Genomic DNA, 23,471 nt, shown 5'->3' with positions numbered 1-23,471 from the left:
ACAGAGAGAAAGAGAGCAAACAAGGCCCAGGATGCAGAGTGGAGGCTCCATGTCTGCTGATCATCTCTTCAGTTGTGACCTCTGTTGGGTTTTTAGTGCTTATTTTTCTCCAGGTGTATGTTTTCAGAGGTATCCTAGGATTGTACTGTTTTGATTTGTACATTGCGTTCTGCTCTAAGATTATCCATTATGAGTGTAGACATCCCTTGATGTGAATAGAAGATGAAGCCCTATGTAAATATCTACTGTTGTTTACCTACTGACCTGCATGAGTTGCTGGAAACGGGGCAGCATGGCCTTTCTCACTCAGCAGTTAGGGAGCGAATGTTTAACAAAGAAGAGTGTCTTTTTATCCAAGAGGAGTTACTTTCCCTGACTTACGACAACATTTTTCTACTTACAGCACAGAGGAGATCCCCCTGAAGATATTAGCTCACAATAACTTTGTAGGCCGTCTTATTGGTAAAGAAGGAAGAAACCTTAAAAAAATTGAACAAGACACAGACACTAAAATCACAATATCTCCGTAAGTGCCATCTTGTTTGTGAGTTAGGGGGCTTTCGGACCCTGTTTTTAAGCTGTGTATCTGGTACACGGTTCCCTGCTTACCATTGTTCCGCTCTGCTGTTGGGCGGAGAGCGAGCCTGTTCTCAGCCTGCCCTGCTTCTAACATCTTGAAGTGTTGCTTGTTCTCGAAGAGGCGGCAAGGCAAGCTTAACCCTTGACATTCATATTTTCTAGCCAGAGTCTTCATGGTGTTGTTTGACATTTATTTCCCACTGTGTTATGAATTATCCCACCATTTGCCAGCTTAAGACAATAATCAACCTGTATTGCATGGCTTGTTTTTGTTTGTTTTGTTTTCTTTTTTTTTAATTTTTTTTTTATTGAGCTCTTCATTTTTCTCTGCTCCCCTTCCTGCCTATCCTCTCCCAAGGTTCCCATGCTCCCAATTTACTCAGGAGATCTTGCCTTTTTCTACTTCCCATGTAGATTAGATCTATGTATGTCTCTCTAAGGTTCTTCATTGTTGTCTAGGTTCTCTGGGATTGTGGTTTGTAGGCTGGTTTTCTTTGTTTTATGTTTAAAAACCACCTATGAGTGAGTACATGTGATAATTGTCTTTCTGGGTCTGGGTTACCTCGCTCAAAGTAATGTTTTCTAGCTTCATCCATTTGCCTGCAAATTTCAACATGTCATTATTTTTTTCTGCTGTGTAGTACTCCATTATGTAAATGTACCACATTTTCCTTATCCATTCTTCAGTCAAAGGGCATTTAAGTTGTTTCTAGGTTCTGGCTATGACAAACAATGCTGCTATGAACATAGTTGAGCACATGTCCTTGTGACACGATTGAGCATCTTTTGGATATATACCCAAAAGTGGTATTACTGGGTCTTGAGGAAGGTTGCTTCCTAATTTTCTGAGAAATCGCCACACTGACATCAAAAGGGGCTGAACCAGTTTGCACTCCCACCAACAATTGCATGGCTTGTTTATATGGGTTAGGATCCACAAACAGCTCAGGACTGGGACCTGTCTACAGCCTGCTCTTGAATATCCATAGAGGACTGCCCTCTCCCAGAGGGAGTGAACCAAGAAAAGGAAGGTGCTGGAAGCTATAATGTCTTTTATGATAAAATCTCAGAATTCACACACTAACTGTTCCTGTGTGGGCTGCACAAGTCAGCCCTATTCTATGTGTGTACGGACTTCAGATTTCTTTACAAGGGGCCTAATCTTAGAGGTGGCCTATAACACCAGGGGTACATGCCTCTTGTGATAAGAGAAAGGATTCCTTTTTCTAGGGTAACAATTCTAGGTTTCTATCATAGGACCCCGGAAGTGGCTGGTGAGCTGAAAATGAATGATAAAATTACAATACGAAGTGCTTGAGAGTGGAAGTTCAGTATGTTTGTGCTTACATAGTCTAAGGGAATGTCGGCTCCATTATAGGACTCATTTCTTCATTATATGATTTACATTTTATTCACATATGAGGAAAAGGAATAATATCCCGTCTGTCTGCACAAGGTTAGTCTCCACTGTGTTCCTAGCAGTGAAGGTGGATGTTTAACTCTTGACAGTCACGCCCCCCACCTCCTTTAAATCTACATACATAGCCCTCTTCCTGTGGTGAATGTTGCTTTTCCTCTCAAGGCTGCTGACTACTATAGGCTTAGGTGCACCCAGACAGAATTTTTCATGGCTTTGAAGTGTCAGCAGGACCAGAGCTAAGCAAGGAGTTTTTTAATGTTGTCTGTTTAGGAATATAAATAGGGTCAGTGTGGACCATTTAAAAATTTTAGTTGGCCGGACAGCAGTGGTACACACCTTTAATCCCAACACTTGGGAAGCAGAGAGACAAGCAGATTTACTAGTTAAGGCCATTCTAGTCAGTGTACAGAGTGAGTTCCTGGACAGCCAGGGATATACAGAGAAACCCTATCCTGAAAAACCATAAATAAATAAATTAATTAAAAGTAAAAATATTTAGTTAAGATGGATTGACTTGTGCTACTTCCTTCAGACTACTTTAAATTCTGAAAATGTTGGAGAAAACAAAGTTCCGTCACACAAATGCTAGTTTGCTTTCAGAAGTGTTTTCCTTGCTTACTTCAGAAAATGCAGTTGCACAAGATAGCTGGCTTTGCTTAGAACTGGCCAGTACAGTGGGAACATCCTGGCAGCACTGTCTGCCCCTCCAGTCCTCCAGTTCACTGTCAGAGGGTGAGATGAGGGGTCAAGAAGTAAGTCCTGGGGGCTGGACAGATGGCTCAGTGGTTAAGAGCACTGGCTGTTCTTCCAGAGGTCCCGAGTTCAATTCCCATCACCCACATGGCAGCTTAGAACTCTGTAACTCCAGTCCCAGGGGATCTGACACACAAAATTAAATAAATTTTTAAAAATACCTTAAAAAATGGAGTAAGCAGTGTTTAAAACATGGATGTAATGAAACCGTTTGCCCAGTCATTGTCCCTGAAGGAATGGAAAGAAGCCGTCACAGATCTTGGACTTGGGCCGTGATCTGTCACTTTCTCATGATCCAGACCCTGCCAGCTGGTTTCAGTTGCCATCTGGGGCCAAATGACACTCACCCATCCTCCTCTCGTCTTTCTTGTTCTTTCTCCTCTTCCACCCACAGGTTGCAGGAACTGACGCTGTACAACTTGGAGCGCACCATTACAGTCAAAGGCAGTGTTGAGACGTGTGCCAAGGCCGAGGAGGAGATCATGAAGAAAATCAGGGAGTCTTACGAAAATGACATTGCTTCCATGAATGTTAGTTCTGGTGGAGAGCTGAAAGACGGCTCCCACTGCGTTGATCTGAACTTTCCCTTCGTAGTGAGAAGTGGTTTAGATGTGTTGTCTGCACCACCCCAAGTACCCTGGGGTAACACAGAAGCCTGGGCGTTGGGCTTAGCTGTCTCTGTGATTTCTAACAAATCAGATAGCTTTGGAGCCTTGGCTTCCTGATACATGAGGAATGATTAATAGCTGCCTACCAAAGGGTATTTATTACCTCCTTTCCTGTGTTAATTGAGGGACTGTAGTGCAGGAAGGATGTGCGGATTAGAGGCAGGTGATTTAAGTCTGATTCCCTGCCACCTGTTTGTGAGCGGCAGCTTTCTCCTCTCCATCAGACAGCTGCTGTCTCCTGGTTTACATGCTTCCTGGGATTACAAGTGCCATGCATGTAAAAGGTGCTGTTAGAAACAGTCTTAAGAGCCAGACAGTGTGAAGCGAGTCCAGCAACTTGGAAGGCTGAGGTGGGTGGATTGCAAGGTTTCGGGCTGTGAGTGTGGCGTCTGTGCTGGGATGCATGCCTAGCATGTCTCAGCTCCTCCTCTGGAGAATCCTAGAGCAAAGCAGAAACACAGGTCTGAATTTTTCTGTGTTGCCCATATAAGCCTGGGAGATGGGGAATTTCCTGTGGCAAATGTAGCAAAAGCTATGAAAGCAAATTCCTGCCCCTGTTTAATGGAATGGTGCTGTTTAATGGAATGGAATGACGGAACACTTCAAAAGCCCGTCTTTTCAGAAGGTGCTCCTTAAACATGAGGGAAACGATTAAACTTTGGTTGGGCCTGACTTATGAAACAGTAATGTCAGGTGAGGCTGTGACAGTATTTTTTCTGAGAAGAACCTAGAATGCTGGTCATTTTATCCCACATGGTAGCCTGCTATCTGCATGTGATTGCTGCGTATCTAAGGCCCTGATAATAGGATCAGATACACTTCAGTTCAGTCCTAGTCTCTATCTTTTTTAGTTCCTGTAAAATTAGGGCTGGAGAGATGGCTTGGTGCTTAGGAGCTCTTGGCTACTCTTCCAGAGGACCAGGGTTTGATTCCCAGCGCCCACGTGGCAGCTCACAATCATCCTTAATTCCAAGTCCACGGATCTGGCACTCTTCTCTGGCCTGTGTGGGTTGTCCATGCACATGGTACACAGATGTATAAACAACCAAACATCCACACACATGTATTTAAAGGGGGAACAATTAAGCTGAATCAGCATTTCCCTCCTGGTCCTGCATCCATCCAAAGGGTGCTCATTTGTGGTGCGTGTGGTGTGAAGCTGGGCCCTGACTTGAAGGATTCTGCCAGAGGGCAAGGAATGAAAGGCTTTCCCCTCTTGTTCTGTGTGCCTGCTGTGATCCCCAAGCACACCCCACATATTTACCTTTCAGCTGATGGAAGAAGGCCCACCACGTGCAGAGTACCATTCTCTCTGAAGTGCTCTGAGCTGCTGCTCTTGGCCTTGAGACTCCTCAGTGCAGGGCATACCAGCTTCTTAGTTCTGTGGAAACACCTGTTGTATTCAAAAATTGCTTTCTTAGTCTGGCTCACCCCCTTGATTCTTCTGATTGAAAATTAAGAGACTTTTTTTTCTTTTCTTTTACCATTGCAGCTTCAAGCACATTTAATCCCTGGATTAAATCTGAATGCCTTGGGTCTGTTCCCACCCACTTCAGGGATGCCACCTCCCACCTCAGGGCCCCCTTCAACCATGACTCCTCCCTACCCACAATTTGAGGTAAGCTCTCTGACCCTTGCCGTCAGACTATGCCACAATACTGCTACAGTCAGAGCTAAATGGGATAATGTTCATGCCAGACTGTGCGTTGTATGATCTATCACCTGTGTGGAGTTCTTGTGTGCTTTGTAGCACTTGCCAATAGAAACTTTTAATTTGACCCCAAATTAATAAACATGAGTTGTTTTGAAGTTTTGGGGGTTGGTAGAATTGTGCAAATGTGTCGATTTAAATAAAAAGTTTTGGTGGATTTTTGTTTTGTTTTGTCTTTTGGTTCAGTACTGGGGTTGAGGCTGGTTTTCTTAGAAGAGTAGTTCTCAAAGGTCCTGATGCTGAAACCCTTTAATACAGTTCCTCATGTTGGTCCTGATGCTGCGGCCTTTAATATGGGGTCCTCATGTTGGTCCTGATGCTGCGGCCTTTAATACAGTTCCTCATGTTGGTCCTGATGCTGCGACCTTTAATACAGTTCCTCATGTTGGTCCTGGTGCTGCGACCTTTAATACAGTTCCTCATGTTGGTCCTGATGCTGCAGCCCTTTATTTAATACAGTTCCTCATGTTGGTCCTGATGCTGCGGCCCTTTATTTAATACAGTTCCTCATGTTGGTCCTGATGCAGCGGCCTTTTCATACAGTTCCTCGTGTTGGTCCTAATGCTGCGGCCATTTAATACAATTTCTCGTGTTGTGGTTAAAAGGACCAGTGTTGGTGCAAAACACCCCAAGACCAAGTTCTCAGCACAAAGATTTATTTGCCTGAGAGGGACAAAGGGCAGAGAATAAGACAAAGACAGGAAAGAAGAGAAAAGGAGCAAGGGGAAAGGAATATTTGCCTCAAGGGACAAAGGACTGCCTCTGGATGGAGAGGAGACAGACCGTAGCCCATAGGCGGTGGCAGTTTATGAAGGGATAAAGGGGAAGCCTTTGTTAGGATGAGTTGGTTTGTTTGGATTGAACATCCTAATTAGGGCAGCCAAAAGGGGGCTTTTGATTGCTGAACTTCAGTACTTTGATAGCTGAACCTTGGAAATCAGCTTCAGGGGGGAAAAGTGGCAAAATAAGGGAATAGACCTTGGTGGCTAGACCTTGGTGGCTAGCTTTCGGAAGGTAATCAAACAGTTTAGCAAGGGAATGGAGAAGGGCAATGCCTGCCAGAGCCATGTTTGTCATGCTCGGGCCTGCTAGAGCCCTTCAGTGGTGACAAAATAAACAATTATTTTTGTTTGCTACTTCATAACAAATATAAATATCTGTGTTTTCCAGTATTCTTAGTGGACTGCTGTAAAAGGGTCGTTCCACCTACAAAGGAGCTGCGAGCTACAGATAGGGAACGGCTGTTTTAGAGTATTGAAGCAGAGAGATTTTAGGAGACGTCCATGCTGGACACAGTGCACACCTTTAAGCCCAGCATTCCTGCTGAAGCAGGAGGTTTGTGAGGTTAAGGGCAATCTGGATTCCACAGCAAGACTTTGTCTCACAAAGAAAATTTTTCTCTCATCTTTACCACCTAGAAGGTCTACATAGGCTGAGGTTGCTTGCCGTTGAGTGTTGCTTTCCTGATCAATGAATGCACCAAGACAGTTTCCCTCACAGTTCTGTGTTCATGGACAGAACATTGGATAGCTTGTGTTGTATAGAGATCGTATAACAAATGCATTTACTTATTGAGACGGGTTTTTTAAAATTTATGTGCATGAGTATTTTGCTCATATGTATATCTGTGCACATGTGTGCCTGGTACCCATGCATGTCAGAAGAGAGGTGTTAGATCCCCTAGAACTGGAGTTATGAAGGGTTGGGAGCTGCCCTATGGGTGCTGGGAATTGAACTCAGGTCCTCAGGAAGAGAAAATGCTCTTAACCACTGAGCCTTCTCTCCAGCCCTGAGACGGGGATTTGTTTGTCATGTAGCCCCTGCTGACCTCATACTCGCACTCCTCCCACTCCGCTTCCCCAGTGTTGTGAGCCGTCAGGCTTTTATAGGTCTTACTTTGAAATCTGGGTTTTGAGAACAGCTTTGCAGCCCAGATGTCTGTCCAGAAAAGTAGGGCATCGTCCAGTTTGCAGTCTTTGTATACAGCATTCTGGGGTCGGCCACGATGAATTTATCTCTCCGTTTGTTTGGCTTAAACACATGAAATATGTGAAGGGTAACTGTGCACACCAGAGATGTTGTTCAAGTGGTACGGATCAATGATTTAATTGTGTTACTACCCCGGGTAACCGCACAAGTAAATTGATATTGGCATTCTTCAGGCAACACCAATACTAGACTGCCGATGTTCTACCAGTTCAGAAATAAGAATTTCCTTTCTGTCCTTGAGCATATTAGGCTGATAGGTATTGTGGGCTATCTCCCTCTGGTGTTTGTTTCTGCTTTTACATGAGTAAGCCATGGGGAGCAAGCCAGAAAACAGTATTCCTCCGTGACCTCCACTCTGCTTCACTCCCTGCCTCTGATCTTTGTCTGCAGCTCACCTGCATATGTAGTTGTTTGCACCTAGAAATTATGTAACAAGTCTGAGGATAGCTTTCACAACAGTAATTAAACCCCTGGATGTGGTAGCATGCACCTATATTCTCAGCTACTTGGGAAGCTGAGAGGCAGGATCGCCCTGGGAAACCTAGAGAGCTGTATCTCCAAAACAGTGGACAGAATGGCAGCCAAATATCATGTGTGCATAAATTCATTACATGGCACCTGAAGATTCAGCTCAGATCCAGGTGCTGTGTGAAGTAGATAGCAGGTTTGTGCCCTGAGAGATGTCTTAGTGAAAGAAGTGTGGGGTTGCCCCAGGTCTAGCCTAGCTCCACAGTGAATTGTGCCACTGAAGGTCGGGTTCTGCACTGCCCTTGGTCTGTTTTCTCAGTGAAAAATCTGAGCCGACCAGGGTGACACTTGTAATCGCAGCCTCCAGTGGCTGGGGCAGGAGGATTGCTGGGAGTTCTAGGTCATCTTGGGCTGCTTGGTGGGACCAGGCAAGCCCTGGCTACAGAATAAGCCCTCGACTTGAAAGCAGATGTGGGGGTTGGAGACCTTTGTTGGATGAATGACCTCTGAAGACTTTCAGGTCAAATATTTCTTTTCTCTACAGAATTGTATATTGATAGTAGGGTGAAGGGCCTAAAATAGAAATTCAAGAGTGCATTTAAATCGGTAATTGTTGTGCTTAGAGTTTTATTTATTTTTTGTCAACCTGACACAAGCTAGGGTCTTTCTGGAAAGAAAAAACTCAATTGAGAAAATGCTTCTATCAGATTCACCTGTAAGCGAATCTGTGTGGCATTCTCGTGGTTAATGATTGATGAGGTAGGACCCAGCCCACCACGAATGGTGCCCTCCAGCCCCCACAGGTGATTCTGAGTTGTATAAAAAACCAAGCTGAATATGGGGTCTTCCTCTTCCTCGTGGTTTGTTGGCACCACCAGGTCACAAGGACAAAGGGAGCAGCGGCAGTGCAGGGCTTTGTACGGCCTGTGAATATGGCAGAGGCAGCTCGACCTTATTCTAGGTGGAGATGGAAAGGATGCCCTCAGTGACTGGAATATCACCTCATCTGCATTTGGTGGTCTGCGCCTGTCACAAGGCTGGAGCACATGTCTGTTACATGTGACCGCATAGCCCTGTCCTATATATAGCTAGAGCACCTAATTATGGCCTGTGGCAGCAGAGGAAAGCATTTGCAGAGAACTGTGTCAGAGGTCTGGACTAAGGTAAGTCAGGCATCCAGGCACAGGGACCATCTCCAAATAAGGTCAGGCGGAGAGTAGGAAGCCCGTCCTGGGAAAGGGTGTCCTCCTGTCTTGTGTTGAGCTCTGAGAGAGCCATCCAGACATGTTGGGCTGCAGCCTTAGTCCAGCAGGGCTCCCAACAGCTGAGCGAGTCACTGGGAACAAGACAGTAAACACTGTTCCTCCATGGTCTCCACTTCCTGCCTCTAGGTTCCTGCCTCGAGCTCCTGCCCTGACTTCCCTTCGTGATACACTGTGATCAGGATATATAAGCCAAATATGCCCTTTCTTTCTTGTGATTTTTGGTTATTGTGTTTGTTACTGCACTACAAAGCAAGCTAGGACAGTTGTTTAAATTCTGATGTGTCCAATAGTTTATTATAAACGGACACATTTGTGCTAGGTTTTTTTTTTTTAATTTATTTATTTATTAAGGATTTCTGCCTCCTCCCCGCCGTCTCCCATTTCCCTCCCCCTCCCCCGATCAAGTCCCCCTCCCTCATCTGCTTGAAGAGCAATCAGGGTTCCCTGACCTGTGAGAAGCCCAAGGACCACCCTCCTCTATCCAGGTCTAGTAAGGTGAGCATCCAAACTGCCTAGGCTCCCCCAAAGCCAGTACGTGCAGTAGGATCAAAAACCCACTGCGATTGTTCTTGAGTTCTCAGTAGTCCTCATTGTCCGCTATGTTCAGCGAGTCCGGATTTATCCCATGCTTTTTCAGACCCAGGCCAGCTGGCCTTGGTGAGTTCCCGATAGAACATCCCCATTGTCTCAGTGTGTGGGTGCACCCCTCGCAGTCCTGAGTTCCTTGCTCGTGCTCCCTCTCCTTCTGCTCCTGATTTGGACCTTGAGATTTCTGTCCGGTGCTCCAATGTGGGTCTCTGTCTTTGTCTCCTTTCATCGCCTGATGAAGGTTAATATTCAGGAGGATGCCTATGTGTTTGTCTTTGGATTCACCTTCTTATTTAGCTTCTCTAGGAACATGAATTATAAGCTCAGTGTCCTTTATTTATGGCTAGAAACCAAATATGAGTGAGTACATCCCATGTTCCTCTTTTTGGGTCTGGCTTACCTCACTCAGGATAGTGTTTTCTATTTCCATCCACTTGTATGCAAAATTCAAGAAGTCCTTGTTTTGTGCTAGGTTTATAGATGATGTATCCCTGATATTTACTTTAAAAAGTATAATTGTGCCATATAAGGCCTTATCTAATGGATGGTGCTGCTCTGACTGTGACTCTGCCTTCTTCCCCGCCTACCTAAGTTCTGCCCTGCTATAGGTCCAAAGCAGTTTTTTTATTCATTAACCAATAAAAGCAATACATAGACAGAAGGAGCTCCCACACCATTGTCTCTATAGATCAACCTCTCCCATCACAGATAGTAGACTGGTGGACATTCTCATCATCTGTCTCTTACACGTATTCAGATCCTTCCGTAGCAAAAAACCCTAATGTGAACTGTTAGGTGATTACTTTTTATTTTTTTTATTTTTTTTTAATATTTATTTATTTAGTATACAATGTTCTGTCTGTATGCCTACAGGCCAGAAGAGGGCGCCAGACCTCATTACAGATGGTTGTGAGCCACCATGTGGTTGCTGGGAATTGAACTCAGGACCTTTGGAAGAGCAGGCAATGCTCTTAACCACTGAGCCATCTCTCCAGCCCAGGTGATTACTTTTTAATATAGAAATAAGGAGACTGGAGAGGGGGCTCAGCAGTAAAGAGCACTGGCTGCTCTTCCAGGGGACCCAAGTTTGGTTTCCAGCCTCACAAGGTGGTTCATATGGATCCATAACCGGTTCCAGGGGAGCGACACCCTCTTTTCTTATCTCCATGGGCACCAGGCACCCATGCAGTGTATATACATACATCTAGGCAAACACTCATACACATAAGGTAAAGAAAAACTTTAAATCTTTTAAAATTTACAAGTTAGAAGATTGTAACTGCCCTCTGTATTTAATCATTTTTTTCTGATTTAATATTGTGGTTTAAGCATCATATCTGGTTTAACAGACCAATGTTTTAGTCATATGAGATCATATTAACAATCTTCATTCTGAAACCCATTGTAAGTATCTAGAGTACAAGCTCACTAGAACTCAGCCAAAAACACAGCAGCTGAGATGTCTGTGATTGGTCCCTGTGGGAACAAGGGCTTCCTTTGCCTGTCCTAAGCCACATTAAATCTTAAAGGTGGCTTGCACAATTAGTTTTAAGAATGGGAGGCTGAAGATGCTTACTTACTCTGCTAAGCGTGAGCCAAATAAGTGCACAGATGACCACAGGATGAACCTTTGCTTCTACTGAGGCACTTGCACTCGGTCGGATTAGATGAGGGTTACAGCTCAGAGGTTGGGTACCCAGAAACTGCTCAAGTAAGGCAGCTATTGCTACCGGGTAAGAACTGAGGACACCCAAGGGCCAGGCGCAAGGAGAGGCAGAGGAAGCATTTGTTCCCCAGGGACTAAGCGTGGATACGTCAGCCGCTCATGTCCTTTGCAGGATGCTGGTGAGTTTTTCCTCTGTGTGCACTGACGAGATGGATGTCTCAGTGGATGCGGACATTTCTACAAGTTGTGGGAGATGCTGCTAAAATGTTAAAGGTGAAAGAGCAGAAGCTGCTGTGGTCTGGCAGATCCGCTTGCTGAGTCAGTCCGTCTGTCGCCAAGAGACGTTTCTGTAGCGAGAGCCACTTGAACTTCATCTTTCTGTTGGTACCAGTCCCCTGAGAGTGTCAGGAGTTAGCCGTTGGCCTGAGAAGCAGGAAGGAGGCATATTATTTCCTTTCTATCTTTTCTCTCTAAAATGAAAAAAAGCTTTTGTGGGTTACAAATGTGTTCTTAAAATTACCATTTTAAGCTAGATATGGTGGCACACACCTTTAATCCCAGCACTGGGAAACAGAGGCAGGTGGATCTCTTGAGTTCAAAGCCATTTTAGTCTATGTGTGAGTTTCAAGACACATATAGGCCCTGTCTTTAAAGGAAAAAAAGGGCAGAGTTTAAAACATGTGATTTACTTATTTTTTTAAAAATTCCTTTAGGCACTAGACTCACAAGGTAGCTTCATAGGTATTTAGATTTGGAGATAGCCTAACACAGGTAAAGCGAGGCCATAATACACAGACTCTAGGAAGGAAGTGTATCTTAGTTTTTGCTTTGATTATTCTCATTGGAGACATATTTTAAAAACATTGGTTTTAGGGGGCTGGAAAGATGACTCAGTGGTTAAGGGTACTCTTCCAGAGGACCCAGGTTCAATTCCCAGGTCATGATTGCCTATGACTCCAGTTCCAGGGTTTCTGACACAATTCTTCCGGCTTTCACGGGCACCAGGCATGCATATGGTCCACAAATATACACACAAGCAAAACACACACACACACACACCCCTAAAAGGAACGAGAAACCTTGGTTTTATCAGTCGTGTTGAAGTCCGCAGGAATTATAAACTGGAGCTCAGGGTGAGGGTCGTCTCCTTTTGTGTTCCCTTCATTTCTCTAGTCTTCCTTTCTGAGCTGCTTTATGCTCTCCTCTGTCCTGGTCCCCTCCTCACTCATCCATTGTGTCTTCTGTGGAGTTCAGCATTGGTATCTCCCTGTCTGAGGAGAAGCTAGTTTTCCTGTGGCTACACTGTAATTACCCCAGGGAAGGGCTCTGCGCCACTTTGGAACCTCCTCGGGTGACTTCGGCTGTGGTGGTACTGGCAGCAGCCGCCTGGGTTGTAACCAGGTGAATCGAATCTCAGTGGGAGAGGGCAGAGCTTGCAGACCGGGCTTTGTAAAAGTGGATGGGAGCGTGTTCGCTGCTCACTCATTGTTGAGAGCTGCTCGCAGGAATGTTTACTAGGCAGTAGAGGGAGTGTACCTGCTGGTGGGAAGAGCATGGCCCCTCCCCCCATGTGTTCCTCTTTTTAGCCCGTTCTGTGTTTTATTTTAGGGAACAGTTTAAAAACCAACAAAAGATACCCTAACCCTTTTATCTTTGGAGCATCTGCCATTCAAACTCTAGGCACCAGTCAAGCCAAAGCCCGCCTGGGAGGCCGCCACGCGTCTGCTCTCGCTCTTCTCTATCTATTTTGGTGTGCCGTGTAGATCACGATTGTGCTTGCCTGTGTGTTACGGGGGTGCAGGGTAGCTGACATGATTTCCTTCTTCATGAGAAGAGACCAAAGTCCAGCCAGAACTGCTGCCAATACCTCGAAGGGCAGCACCTGAAACACAAATTGAGTATTTAACCCTTGACTGGCACCATATTAGCTGGAAAATAACACCCAGCCTTGTCTAGCTGCGAGGGAGGCTGGGAGACAAGCTCTCTGGAGCAGAAGTGTATCCAGTGCATCCAATCAACACGGATAGGAAAGTGGATGCTGGAGCAGCCATTCATGGACTTCACCTTTTTACATCTTAACGGAAACTCCAGAGCCCGGAGGAAGAAAGCCAGCATTTTTTTTCCCCCAGAGAGAAAGGGAGACTCTAACCTTAAACTCCAGGGGAGGAAGTTTCATGTTGCCCTCTCTGTGCCTGTGTTTATTTTTACTGACACACAGCACAAGATAGGTGTTGAGAACTCTTGTGTGTCTGTAGAAACCACTTAGGATAAACTACTCTTTTATGTTCTCCATCCAAATCACTGATGTGTTAATCCCCAGTCACGGTTTTAATTAACCCACATTGACCGCTGCCATAAGTATTTATTGAGGAGAGCAAGAAAGAGACTTCTTTTGTACAGCTTTTTAAAAATTATGTTATTGTTCTAGCTTATTAATTACTCTCTAGCTTATCAGAAAGGTATCTATAGAAAAATCTTGAAGGCTGGGAGTGGTGTATGTAACTGTACTTCCTATTATTTGTAACTGGTTGGTGGACAGTACTTTGAGAAATATATTTTTAATTTTATTCTTAAAATTATTTCATTTTATGTGTGTATGGGAGTTTGGCCTGTGCATCACATGTGTGCAGTGTCTGAGAAGGCCAGAAGACATGGGAGCCCTTGGAACCGTAGAGAAGATCATGTGACAACATGTGGACTCAAACTCAGGTCCTATGGAAACGCAGCTAATGCTCCCAACTGCGAAGCCATCTCTCCAACCTTGAAAATACCTTTTTTTTGGGGGGGGGGATTCGAGACAGGGTTTCTCTGTAGCTTTGGAGCCTGTCCTGGAACTAGCTCTTGTAGACCAGGCTGTCCTCAAACTCACAGAGATCTGCCTTCCTCTGCATCCCGAGTTCTAGGATTAAAGGCATGCGCCACCACCATCTGGCCAAAAAATAACATTTTTAAAGAAAGAGCAATAGGGCAATTTACCAAAGCCTTACCAGTTTCTTTCCCTTTTGAGTCAAGGTAGAACTAATGTTGCCAAGGATGACCATGAACTCCTGGTCCCCAGTGTCTTCCTCTGAAGCATGGGTCCAGGTGTGCAGCACTGTGTCTAGTTATCTGGACTCAGGCTTGTGCACATGCTAAGCAGGTATTCTACCCACTGAGCCACACTTCCAACCCTTCTCTTGTCTGATCCTTTTTTTTATTTCAAATTTTATTTATTTATATTTTATGTATGAGTGCTCTCTGTGTGTGCCTGCCAGAAGAGGAGGCATCAGGTCCTATTATAGAGGTTGTAAAGTGGTGAGCCACTATGTGGGTGCTGGGAATTGATCTCAGGTCCTCTGGATGAGCAACCAGTGCTCTTAACCACTGAGCCATTTCTTCAGCCCGTTCCTTTTGTTTTTACCTTGCTGAAGAGTGTGCTGTTGTGAGCCTGTGGTGTTATTTTTAAAAACTGGGTATGAGCTGAGGGTTCTCAGGTGTGTGCTCTGGGAATGGTTACATTCTGCCACATTCAGGTGACCACACTTGTGATGAGAAGCTTTCTGTCCCTGGCTGGGGAGGTCACTCAGTGGGACAGCTCTTTACTGTGCAGAGCTCTGGGTTTGATGCCCAGTCCCAAAAGGAAAAATCTTGCTAATAGCAACTATCTCAGAAAATTCCAATTACTTATTAAAGTCATCTTAATCTTTGATATCCTGTGGGGTAAGAGTGAATCTGTGCTTTCACTTGAAGTGCATATTGCTCACTAAGAGGAGGAGTTTCAGTGTGTTTGTGTATGCATACACACATGTTGGTGTGTGTGTGTGTGTGCATGTGTGTTTTAGTTGTGCACATGCATCAGTGTGCATGTGGAGGCCAGAGGTCGAAATCATGCATCTTCTTCCTCTGTTGCGAGTCTGTGTGCAGTGTGTTTGTGTTTATATCTTTCTGTGTGTGTCTCTGAGTATGTGTGTAGTGAGTGTTTGTTTTTATGTCTTTTTGTATGTTGTGTGAGTCTGTGTATGGTGTGTTTGTGAGTCTGTATGGTGTGTGTGTACGCATACAGGCACACACATGTGCATAGCATGTGCACCACAGCATCTGGGGTCAGTCTTAGGCTTCCACCTCTTCTGAGACAGCTGCCTGTTTCAGAGATCATCATTCTTGAATGGCTAGCACTTTGAGCCATCTCTCTAGCCCTTCAGCTTATTCTTTGAGTAAACTTCTCTCACTGAGTCTGGTGCTCATTGACTTGGCTGGGCTGGTGGCCAGTGAGCTCCAGGGATCCATCTGTGTAGAAGCATGCCATTGTGCTGGGTGTTTCCTTAAGCGCAAGGGATCCAAACTCAAGTTTGTAACTTTACTGACTTAACTTTAACTTAACTTCACACATTTCCCCAGCCCTGAGAAGGTTTTGGGCTGCCGCCACCACCACCAAGACATTTTATGGGCTTTTAGAATTGTCTTCGTTATGCAGATTTACTCATTTCTGCTTTGTAACACGAGGAGAATGCTGTCTGTTGATAACCTTCTTGCCTCTTTCCATTCCAGAACTCTGCCCAGTCATCCCTCCTCACTCATCTCCCCCCCTCACTTATCCACCATTCACCCGTCCCCCATTCACCCGTCCCCCACTCACCCGTCCCCCACCCACTCGTCCCCTACCCACTCATCCCCCCACTCACCCTTCCGAAGTAGCCTTTCTCCTAGAACCTGTGAGGTTGATTTCTCCAAATGGCCAAAGTGCTGTATCTTCCAACAGATTTCAGAAAGTCTCTAGTTCCTGCCTGGCAGCTGGTTCAGTCAGTACTTAATTTGCAAGCCCCTCGTTTATAAATGACAGGAAATGCTCCTTTCAGAAATGCCCAAACAGCAGGGAAGGGAGAGTTGGCAGCCAGTGAGCCAGGCATGAGCTGGAGCTGTCTTTGCTGGCTGCTTGTGGTTGGGTTGGCAGGAATAAACCTGTGGGCTCTTGTCTTTACACTTCTGATAGCTTCTTTACACTCTTCTCTGAAGCTGCCAAGATGACCATGAAGTGGTTAGCGTCCTGGTATGATGGGGGCAGAGGCACCTTCTATACGACTGAGTTGCTGGCCCGGTCTCGGTCAGATAGTTCCACATGGGTGCAGCAAACATTCCTAGGAAAATAAACTCTGCACCATGTGGAGCCTTGGTTTAATTCCATATATATATATATATATATATATATATATAAAGCTTCAGTATTTTGTTCAGGTCATAGAGTTGAGTAAACTTGGTTCCAGTTCCAGACCCAAATCTACTTAAAAACAACCCCTCCCTCCCCCAAGCACCTATCCTTCACGCCAAAGGAAAACACTGGCATGCTGCCAGGTTCCTGGAGGCTGCTCTCTAGGTTGCCAGGCACGTCTCCATGCCTTTGTGATGCTGAGATTCTGTTCCCTGCAAAGTAAATACACTTAACCTCACTGTTTGCTGTTGCTTGTATCTTCTCGATAGCGGGTGATTAGGAATTATTCGCTGGCAGACTTGGCCAGTTACGCAAGCTTTCGGCCTCACAGCTTTGTTCTTGTTATTTCAAGACACAGCACAGTGCTTGCCAAGAGTCTGAAGGAAGCTTTGCCATAGGCATCTGGCAGCAGTCCACTGGGAAGCAGCTTGCGTCCTGTTACTAGCCTTCACCCTCAAAGAGTGTGTTCAGGAAAGGGTCTCCTATGTGTTTAGGACCGTGAACTGAAACCCAAGGATTTTGTCAGAAGGAAGCGTTGTGCTGAGCGGGGTCTCTTGAAATCTCAGAGGCTAATTAAAGCTATAGGTAAAAGAGGCTTTTTTCTCCTATCTGCTTAGGTCTGCTATTCAAAATGAAACTGTGCTTATCTGGGACAGACAGATCCTGAGAACATGGCTTCTCATGCTGAATTCCATACGAGAACACGCTGTACCAGACAGTCAAGTGGACAGATGTTTCCATGAGCTGCCTGTGTCTTCAGAGGAAAATTCCCTTGTGAAATAATTTATGGCCAGCAAGATGGCTGGTGGGAATGGAACTGGAGCCAAGGAGCTGGGTGGTGTTGAGAAACACCCTAACCCAGCTTCAGATGGCCGACGAGCCACTTGAGTTGCTGTTGCCAGCAGTGCATGCCGACCATTGGGCAGTCCCCAGGCTGCTGCCTTCAACTCCTCACAGGACGTTGAGACCATCGCAGACCCCTCACGGGTCACACTTGCCGCTGTTGTACTGTGGGGTCATGGTCATTTCAGCTGTTTCCTAACAGTTCCTTTTCCAGAGCTGGGCTGGGGACTTCAAGAGACAGTTCTGTGAGATCTTCTTACCAAGTCATCTAGGTTTAAATTTCCTTTGGCAGATAGCTTCTTCCACCTCTAGAGACGTGACCCTATAGCATTTTCTTGAAAACTCAAATGCATACTCCTCTTTAGTGACGTATGTTTTCCTTCGGAATTTGTTGTTGTGTGTATGGTGCTCACAGAGGTCAACAAAGAGGATGGATCTCTTGGAACTGGAGTTACAGATGATTGTTAGCCATGCGGGTGCTAGGACTTGAACCTGGGTCCTCTGGAAGAGCAGCCAGTGCGCTTAACGGTTGAGCTGTGGCAACCAGCTCCAGAACAGTATTTTATCCTAATGGCAGGGAATTGAGATGTTTACGCAGGAATAGGAATGTGTCACATAATCTCAGCCCCAAGCAGCAGCTTCCTCAAGCCTGATCTTCCTCCTCATGGCAGCTTCGTGGACTCTTTCTGACATCTTCATGGCCCAACATAGCACCTGCGGCCCCTTCCCCAAGACACTTTTGATGGCTGTTTTAGGGTTTTAGTTGCTGTGAAGAGACACCATGACCACAGCAACTCTTACAGAAGAAAACATTTAACTGGGACTGGTTTACAGGTTCAGAGGTTTAGGTCATTATCATCATGTTGGGAAGCATGGTGGCGTGCAGGCGGACATGGTGCTGGAGAGGTAGCTGAGAGCTCTAAGTCTGGATTGGCAGGCAGCAGGAAGAGAAAGTGCTTGGCTTGGGCTTCTGAAACCTCAGAACCTACCCATAACGACACACTTTGTCCCACAAGGCCACACCTTCTAATAGTGCTGCTCCCTGTGAGCCTTTGGGGGGCCATTTTCATTCAAACACACATTGGCTAATGTTAAAATCTTCCTGAACACACTTCCTGTTGTTAAAAGGTAAGCAGAGAATGAGGTGCTTGAGCAGGATGCAGCTCCATTAGAATTCCCACTCCACGCTGGTACTGCCCCTTGGAACAGCTCTGTGAGGAGGAACTCAGTCACTGAGCTGTCTGAGTGATCATGTCCTTCAGCCCTGCTGTAATGACTGAGGGAGGAGCCTGGAGAGGTCACAGTGACCAGTGTGAGGCCGGGAGAGTGAAGGGTGCAGATAAGTCCATTTGTGCTTTCAGAATGGTTTCTGATTGTATGTAAGATGCCAAGGGAGAGCGTGGAGGAAGCAGCTACAGTGTAGAAAGATAATGGTATTTGGTATGGTTTGTACATATGGAGAAGTTTTTCCCTTAGAGTTCTTTACTCTCTGTGTTTAAGAAATGAAAACCTGGGGCTGGGGATTTAGCTCAGTAGAATACTTGCCCAGCAAGCACAAGGCCTTGGAATTGGTCCTTAGCTCTGGAAAGGCAGGGAGGCAGGGAGGCTAGCGGTCTGCCTAAAAAGTCTGGAGTTTGTATCCTTTGCTGCTGTCTAGTTTGTGATGTGTAGTCTGCAGCAGCCTTGGATCTAGGCTCTATGATCTAAATACACAATAGAAAGAAGGCAAAGCATCTATAATCTGGTGAGGTTTTGAAATTTAGGAAACCCGTTCAGACAAAAGTGAGATTTTTAGACCAGTGTGACTTGGTAGGTGAACCCTGCTTGACTCATTGTGGATTCCCAATGACCTTCCTAGTATTCCTGCTGGGACAAGAAGGTGCTCATCCCAGAGGTGAGGGTGCCAGTGATTTATTTTATAGCAAATAAGCATTCATGCCCTCACTTTCTTCTCTTACAGCAGTCGGAAACGGAGACTGTGCACCTGTTTATTCCTGCTCTGTCAGTTGGCGCCATCATTGGCAAGCAGGGCCAGCACATCAAACAGCTTTCTCGTTTTGCAGGAGCTTCGATTAAGGTACTGTTCTGAAACCATGGCTCTTCTGTTATCTAAGAAAGTGAAAGTGGCGGGCTGAATTCAGGTTAGATAACCATAGGACAGGACCCTACAGCCGTGGTTTAACTGTGGTTAGATAGTCTCTAGAAAAATCAGTCTGTGGAGAAGCACAATTGCACAATATCTCCATGCCTCTGAGATCTTGACTTACAACTTCCTCTGGCTCATCTCCACAGTAGTGCTCTTAAAAGCCACATCTGTTACCCTGCCTTTGAGGACAGGAGGATATAGTGAAGTCTGTCTATAAGGGAATTGCCTGTTGGTTGCTATGGGATATTTTTGTCTATATTACATTCTCAGCACTTGGCCAGGCAAAGCTGAAGGTGCAGCAAGGAAATGGAGTTTGTGTTGTCAGCGAAGCATTTACTGTGTAGATGTGGGACCACTGGTGTCCCTCCTGAGAAATCACTGTGTGCTCTGCACTGCCCAGTGCTGAAGCAATTCAGAATTAGACATAAACATCTGTGCATGAGCACATGTACATACGTATATACGTGCAGACCACAGGTTAATGTCTCCTCAGTCACACCTACCTTATTTTCTGGGTAGGGTGCCACTGACCAGCTTACTAACTCAGTGGGCTGCCTGGCCAGTGAGTTTTCAGGAATCCTTCTGTCCTTGCCTTTCCAGCTTGGGATTGTTTTTTATGGGTGCTGGGGACCCAAACATTCTTTCAACTGAGCCGTGTCCCCAACCTTGGGTTGTTGCTTTAAGATGAAGGTCGCCATGTTGTAGGAAGGCTGCTTGTTCATTTCCCAGCTGCCCAGACTCCCAAAATAATCACAAAGAAAGTGTAATAATTAAATCACTTCTTGGCCTATTAGCTTTAGCTTCTTATTGGCTAGCTCTTACATATTAATTTAACCCAGTTTTACTAATCTGTGTATCACCACATAGCTGACTTTCGAACAAAGTTTTGTCATGTCTCTGGTGGTGGCTCCATGGCTTCTCTCTGTCTCTGCCTTCTGCTATAGGCTCAAAGCAGTTTCTTTATTAACCGATAGTATTCACAGTATACAGAGGGGAATCCCACATCACCTCCCCTTTTCTATGTAAATAAAAAGGAAGATTTTGACTTTAACATAGTAAATTTACATATAACAAAACAGGTATCAAGCAAGAATTACAGTTAGAATATTTGTATCTACTTTATCTTTTATCATAACTAAGGAAAACTATAACTATATATTTTCAACTCCATCAAAAACTCCAGAAGGATATAATATTACCTAAGTAAACAGGAAGTGCATTGTAAGCAACTTCCAAAACTCTAGAACTGACAGAGACAGCTCACTGCCTGGACAGTCACCCAGTGTTCTTCTGTACCTTTGGAGCATCCATCTTCAGCCTACAGGCACTCAGTATCCGGCAGACTTTTCCATGAAGCAGGAAATTTCAAAGACAGTTCTGCCTATATTGGCAGTTTGTTAGTCACTTTCTTCTATGTCCTACATAATGTCTGGCAGAATCTTTCATGAAGTAGGAACCCTGAAGGATCATCTCACCTTTAGGCAAGTTCATCAGTCATTTCTCTGTGGGTCCTGCATGTCCAGTTCACACAGCATACCATCAAGCAGTCCAAGCAAGAGCAGTTTCTTGCTCAAATGGCTAACAAACTCAATGAGGAGCCTCTTCGATGCCCATTCTCCTCTTGAAGTAGATTGGTGCTGCCAGGAGCAAATGTGTCATGAAAAGTCTTAAGTTCTTAAAACATTTTAAATGCTATATTCTGAAGGTCTCTGAAAGATTTGAAGAACACCCATCTAACTAAAATGTCTCTATATATCTAGAAAACCTAACAAACATGACTACAAGCTTGACTATTATGAATGACTATCTATTAACCTATATTTCTTAATTATACATGACATTTTTAAATGAACTGCACAATCACAATATCTTAATCAAGAGCAGAAATACACATCAAATGTGTAGCAATTGTCAGGGTCTCTCAGTTGAATCCGGAATTTAATCAGTAAGGCTATTTTGCTCCCTGGTTTGATCTGGGGAACCCGTCATTGACTCCGTCCTGGAATTAGAGGTGGGGAGCCACACCACAGTCCTTACCACTATACAACACAAGCATCTCCTCAGCCCAGATTTCTTTAAACGCCTTGCGGGGACACTAAATCCTTCCTTGGGCTCTAGGCATGCTGGCTCCTCCCCCTAACATTTTCACTGTTTCCCCAGCCTGAGCTTTTGTGATTTCGTACACTCCATGAAAACAGAAGTCTGAGTTTACCAGGATCCTGCTCAGTTAATATTCAAACAGTATACCTTAAGAAATCTATAGTTTCCTCCCTCCCCTCATTTAAGTTTGAGAGGCACAGCTGCCTAAACAGCATTACCTTTTCCTCTGAAAGCCAAGGAGATGCCATGGTTGTAGTGGCCTCACAAGAGTCCAGAGCTCCACACTTCAGGTACATGTAGTTGCTACCGGAAGCCAAGCAGTGGACACAGCCAGCTCTCTCAAGGCTGTTAACTCTACAGTTATGGATCAGGTTCCTTCATGTCCTCAGCCTTCAGTGCTCCCTCCCTCTGAAAAGTGATCATTCTTCAGCTAGATGTGGTGTGGGTTGGCTCAGTGATAGTCCATGCAGTTTACATTAGAGAGGCACCTGTGAATACTCAGTAAATCGTGTGCTCTATCTGACTGGCCCATATTAATCACAGCCTCTCCATAATTCCTTTCCAGAAGGCATTTAATTCCACAGCTCAGTCAGTCATGTGCAGATGTCAAGCTGGTTGGCCTAAGGTTTGTCAGTGACACCAGAAAGTATCATAACTGGCTGGTGATGGGTCTGTTACAGATCGCTCCAGCCGAAGCACCGGATGCTAAAGTGAGGATGGTGATTATCACTGGACCACCAGAAGCTCAGTTCAAGGTATGTGCAGTGGAGGGTACAGGTAACCAGAGGGAGCAAGATGGCTGCTGCTTCAGTGGAAATTCTAAAGAGCAGAGTGGAGCCATGCCACAATTAGGTCATAAACATAAGCCAAGAGCCTTTAGTTCTGTGGGGTGTTGGTTTCCTGTCACCATTGACATGATGAAATCTTAACACTGACACACACACCTGCCTGCTAATGACCCTTGTAAACCTGTCCTCAATGTCTCCTTCTGTCTTGGAGATGCTCTAACCTTTACAGTGACCCCTTTTCCCTTTTCTCTTACCCTTCACTGTTCTAGGATTTTAGTTAGAAAGGCTGGACCTAGAGTGGCATGTGACCTGGCCTGAACTGCTGCATGTTTATTGGTACCTGGGGTCTTTGGAGCTGAAAAATTTCCATGTGTTTCTGAGGTGGTGGAGACAGCGTGACAGCTAGACCCTCATTTCAAATCCTAATTTAGCCATGTGTGACCTTAAACAAGTTACCACTGGGCAGTGATGGTGCACGCCTTTAATCCCAGCACTCGGGAGGCAGAGGTAGGCGGAACTCTGTGAGTTCGAGTCCAGCCTGGTCTCCAAGAGCTAGTTCCAGGACAGGCTCCAAAGCTACAGAGAAACCCTGTCTTGAAAAAAACCAAAAAAAAAAAAAAAAAGTACAAGTTACAGTTCTCCCCAACTCCCCAGTTCCCCTATAGAATAGACAGAAGTACGTCTATCCTAGCTGTAAGGTACAAGCAACATATACAGTGCTTAGAATAGTGTCTGAAATACTAGCACACTCTCACATGCTGCGCCTGGTGATGGCCAACTCTGAGCCAGTCAGTGAAGCCACTACAGCTACAGGTGCCTTCATTCTGGTGAATGGTTAACGTGGGACATCTTGTCTCAGGCAACTGCTGAATTCTGTTCATAAATTCAACACCTACATCTTTTTTTAAAGTTAATTTGTTTGTTGTTTATGGGAGGAACATACACATCATGGCATGCATGTAAAGGGCAGAGGACAACTTGTGTGGGTCCTGGAGATTGAACTAGGCTGCTGGGCTCAGTGGCAAGTACTTCACCTGCTGAGCCACCTCAGCAGCCCAAGCCCTGTATCTCGGTCCTGTGTCCACTGACAGCATTCACTGTCAGCCTCAGTCTCGGCTATCTGTGCACACACCATTACACTGCCAAAGTTCACCTCATTGTCCCTAGCTGGGAAGGAAAGTACCAACCCAGAGTTTTGCTATGCAAGTGCTCTACTCTGTCTTGACCTATGCCCCAGACCCTCTTTCTTGTTTTGTTTTAGCCATCAATTAAAGAATTGAGTCATTGAAAATCCAGAGCTGC

General features: G+C 45.2%; 1 protein-coding gene across 1 annotated transcript in view; it reads left to right on the top strand.

Moving 5' to 3' along the window:
- The window catches only part of Igf2bp3 (insulin like growth factor 2 mRNA binding protein 3), a 131,807-nt gene that overhangs the window by 103,048 nt on the left and 5,288 nt on the right, over nucleotides 1-23,471 (top strand). The window contains exons 8-12 of the mRNA XM_075955697.1: nucleotides 404-526; nucleotides 3,147-3,282; nucleotides 4,913-5,038; nucleotides 19,096-19,212; nucleotides 22,062-22,136. Of these exons, the coding sequence (XP_075811812.1) occupies nucleotides 404-526; nucleotides 3,147-3,282; nucleotides 4,913-5,038; nucleotides 19,096-19,212; nucleotides 22,062-22,136 (577 nt within the window). The remainder of the gene's footprint in view (nucleotides 1-403; nucleotides 527-3,146; nucleotides 3,283-4,912; nucleotides 5,039-19,095; nucleotides 19,213-22,061; nucleotides 22,137-23,471) is intronic.

This window comes from Microtus pennsylvanicus, chromosome 21 (assembly GCF_037038515.1).
Source record: "Microtus pennsylvanicus isolate mMicPen1 chromosome 21, mMicPen1.hap1, whole genome shotgun sequence".
NCBI lineage: Eukaryota > Metazoa > Chordata > Mammalia > Rodentia > Cricetidae > Microtus > Microtus pennsylvanicus.
This window is presented reverse-complemented; position numbering and strand designations above follow the sequence as displayed.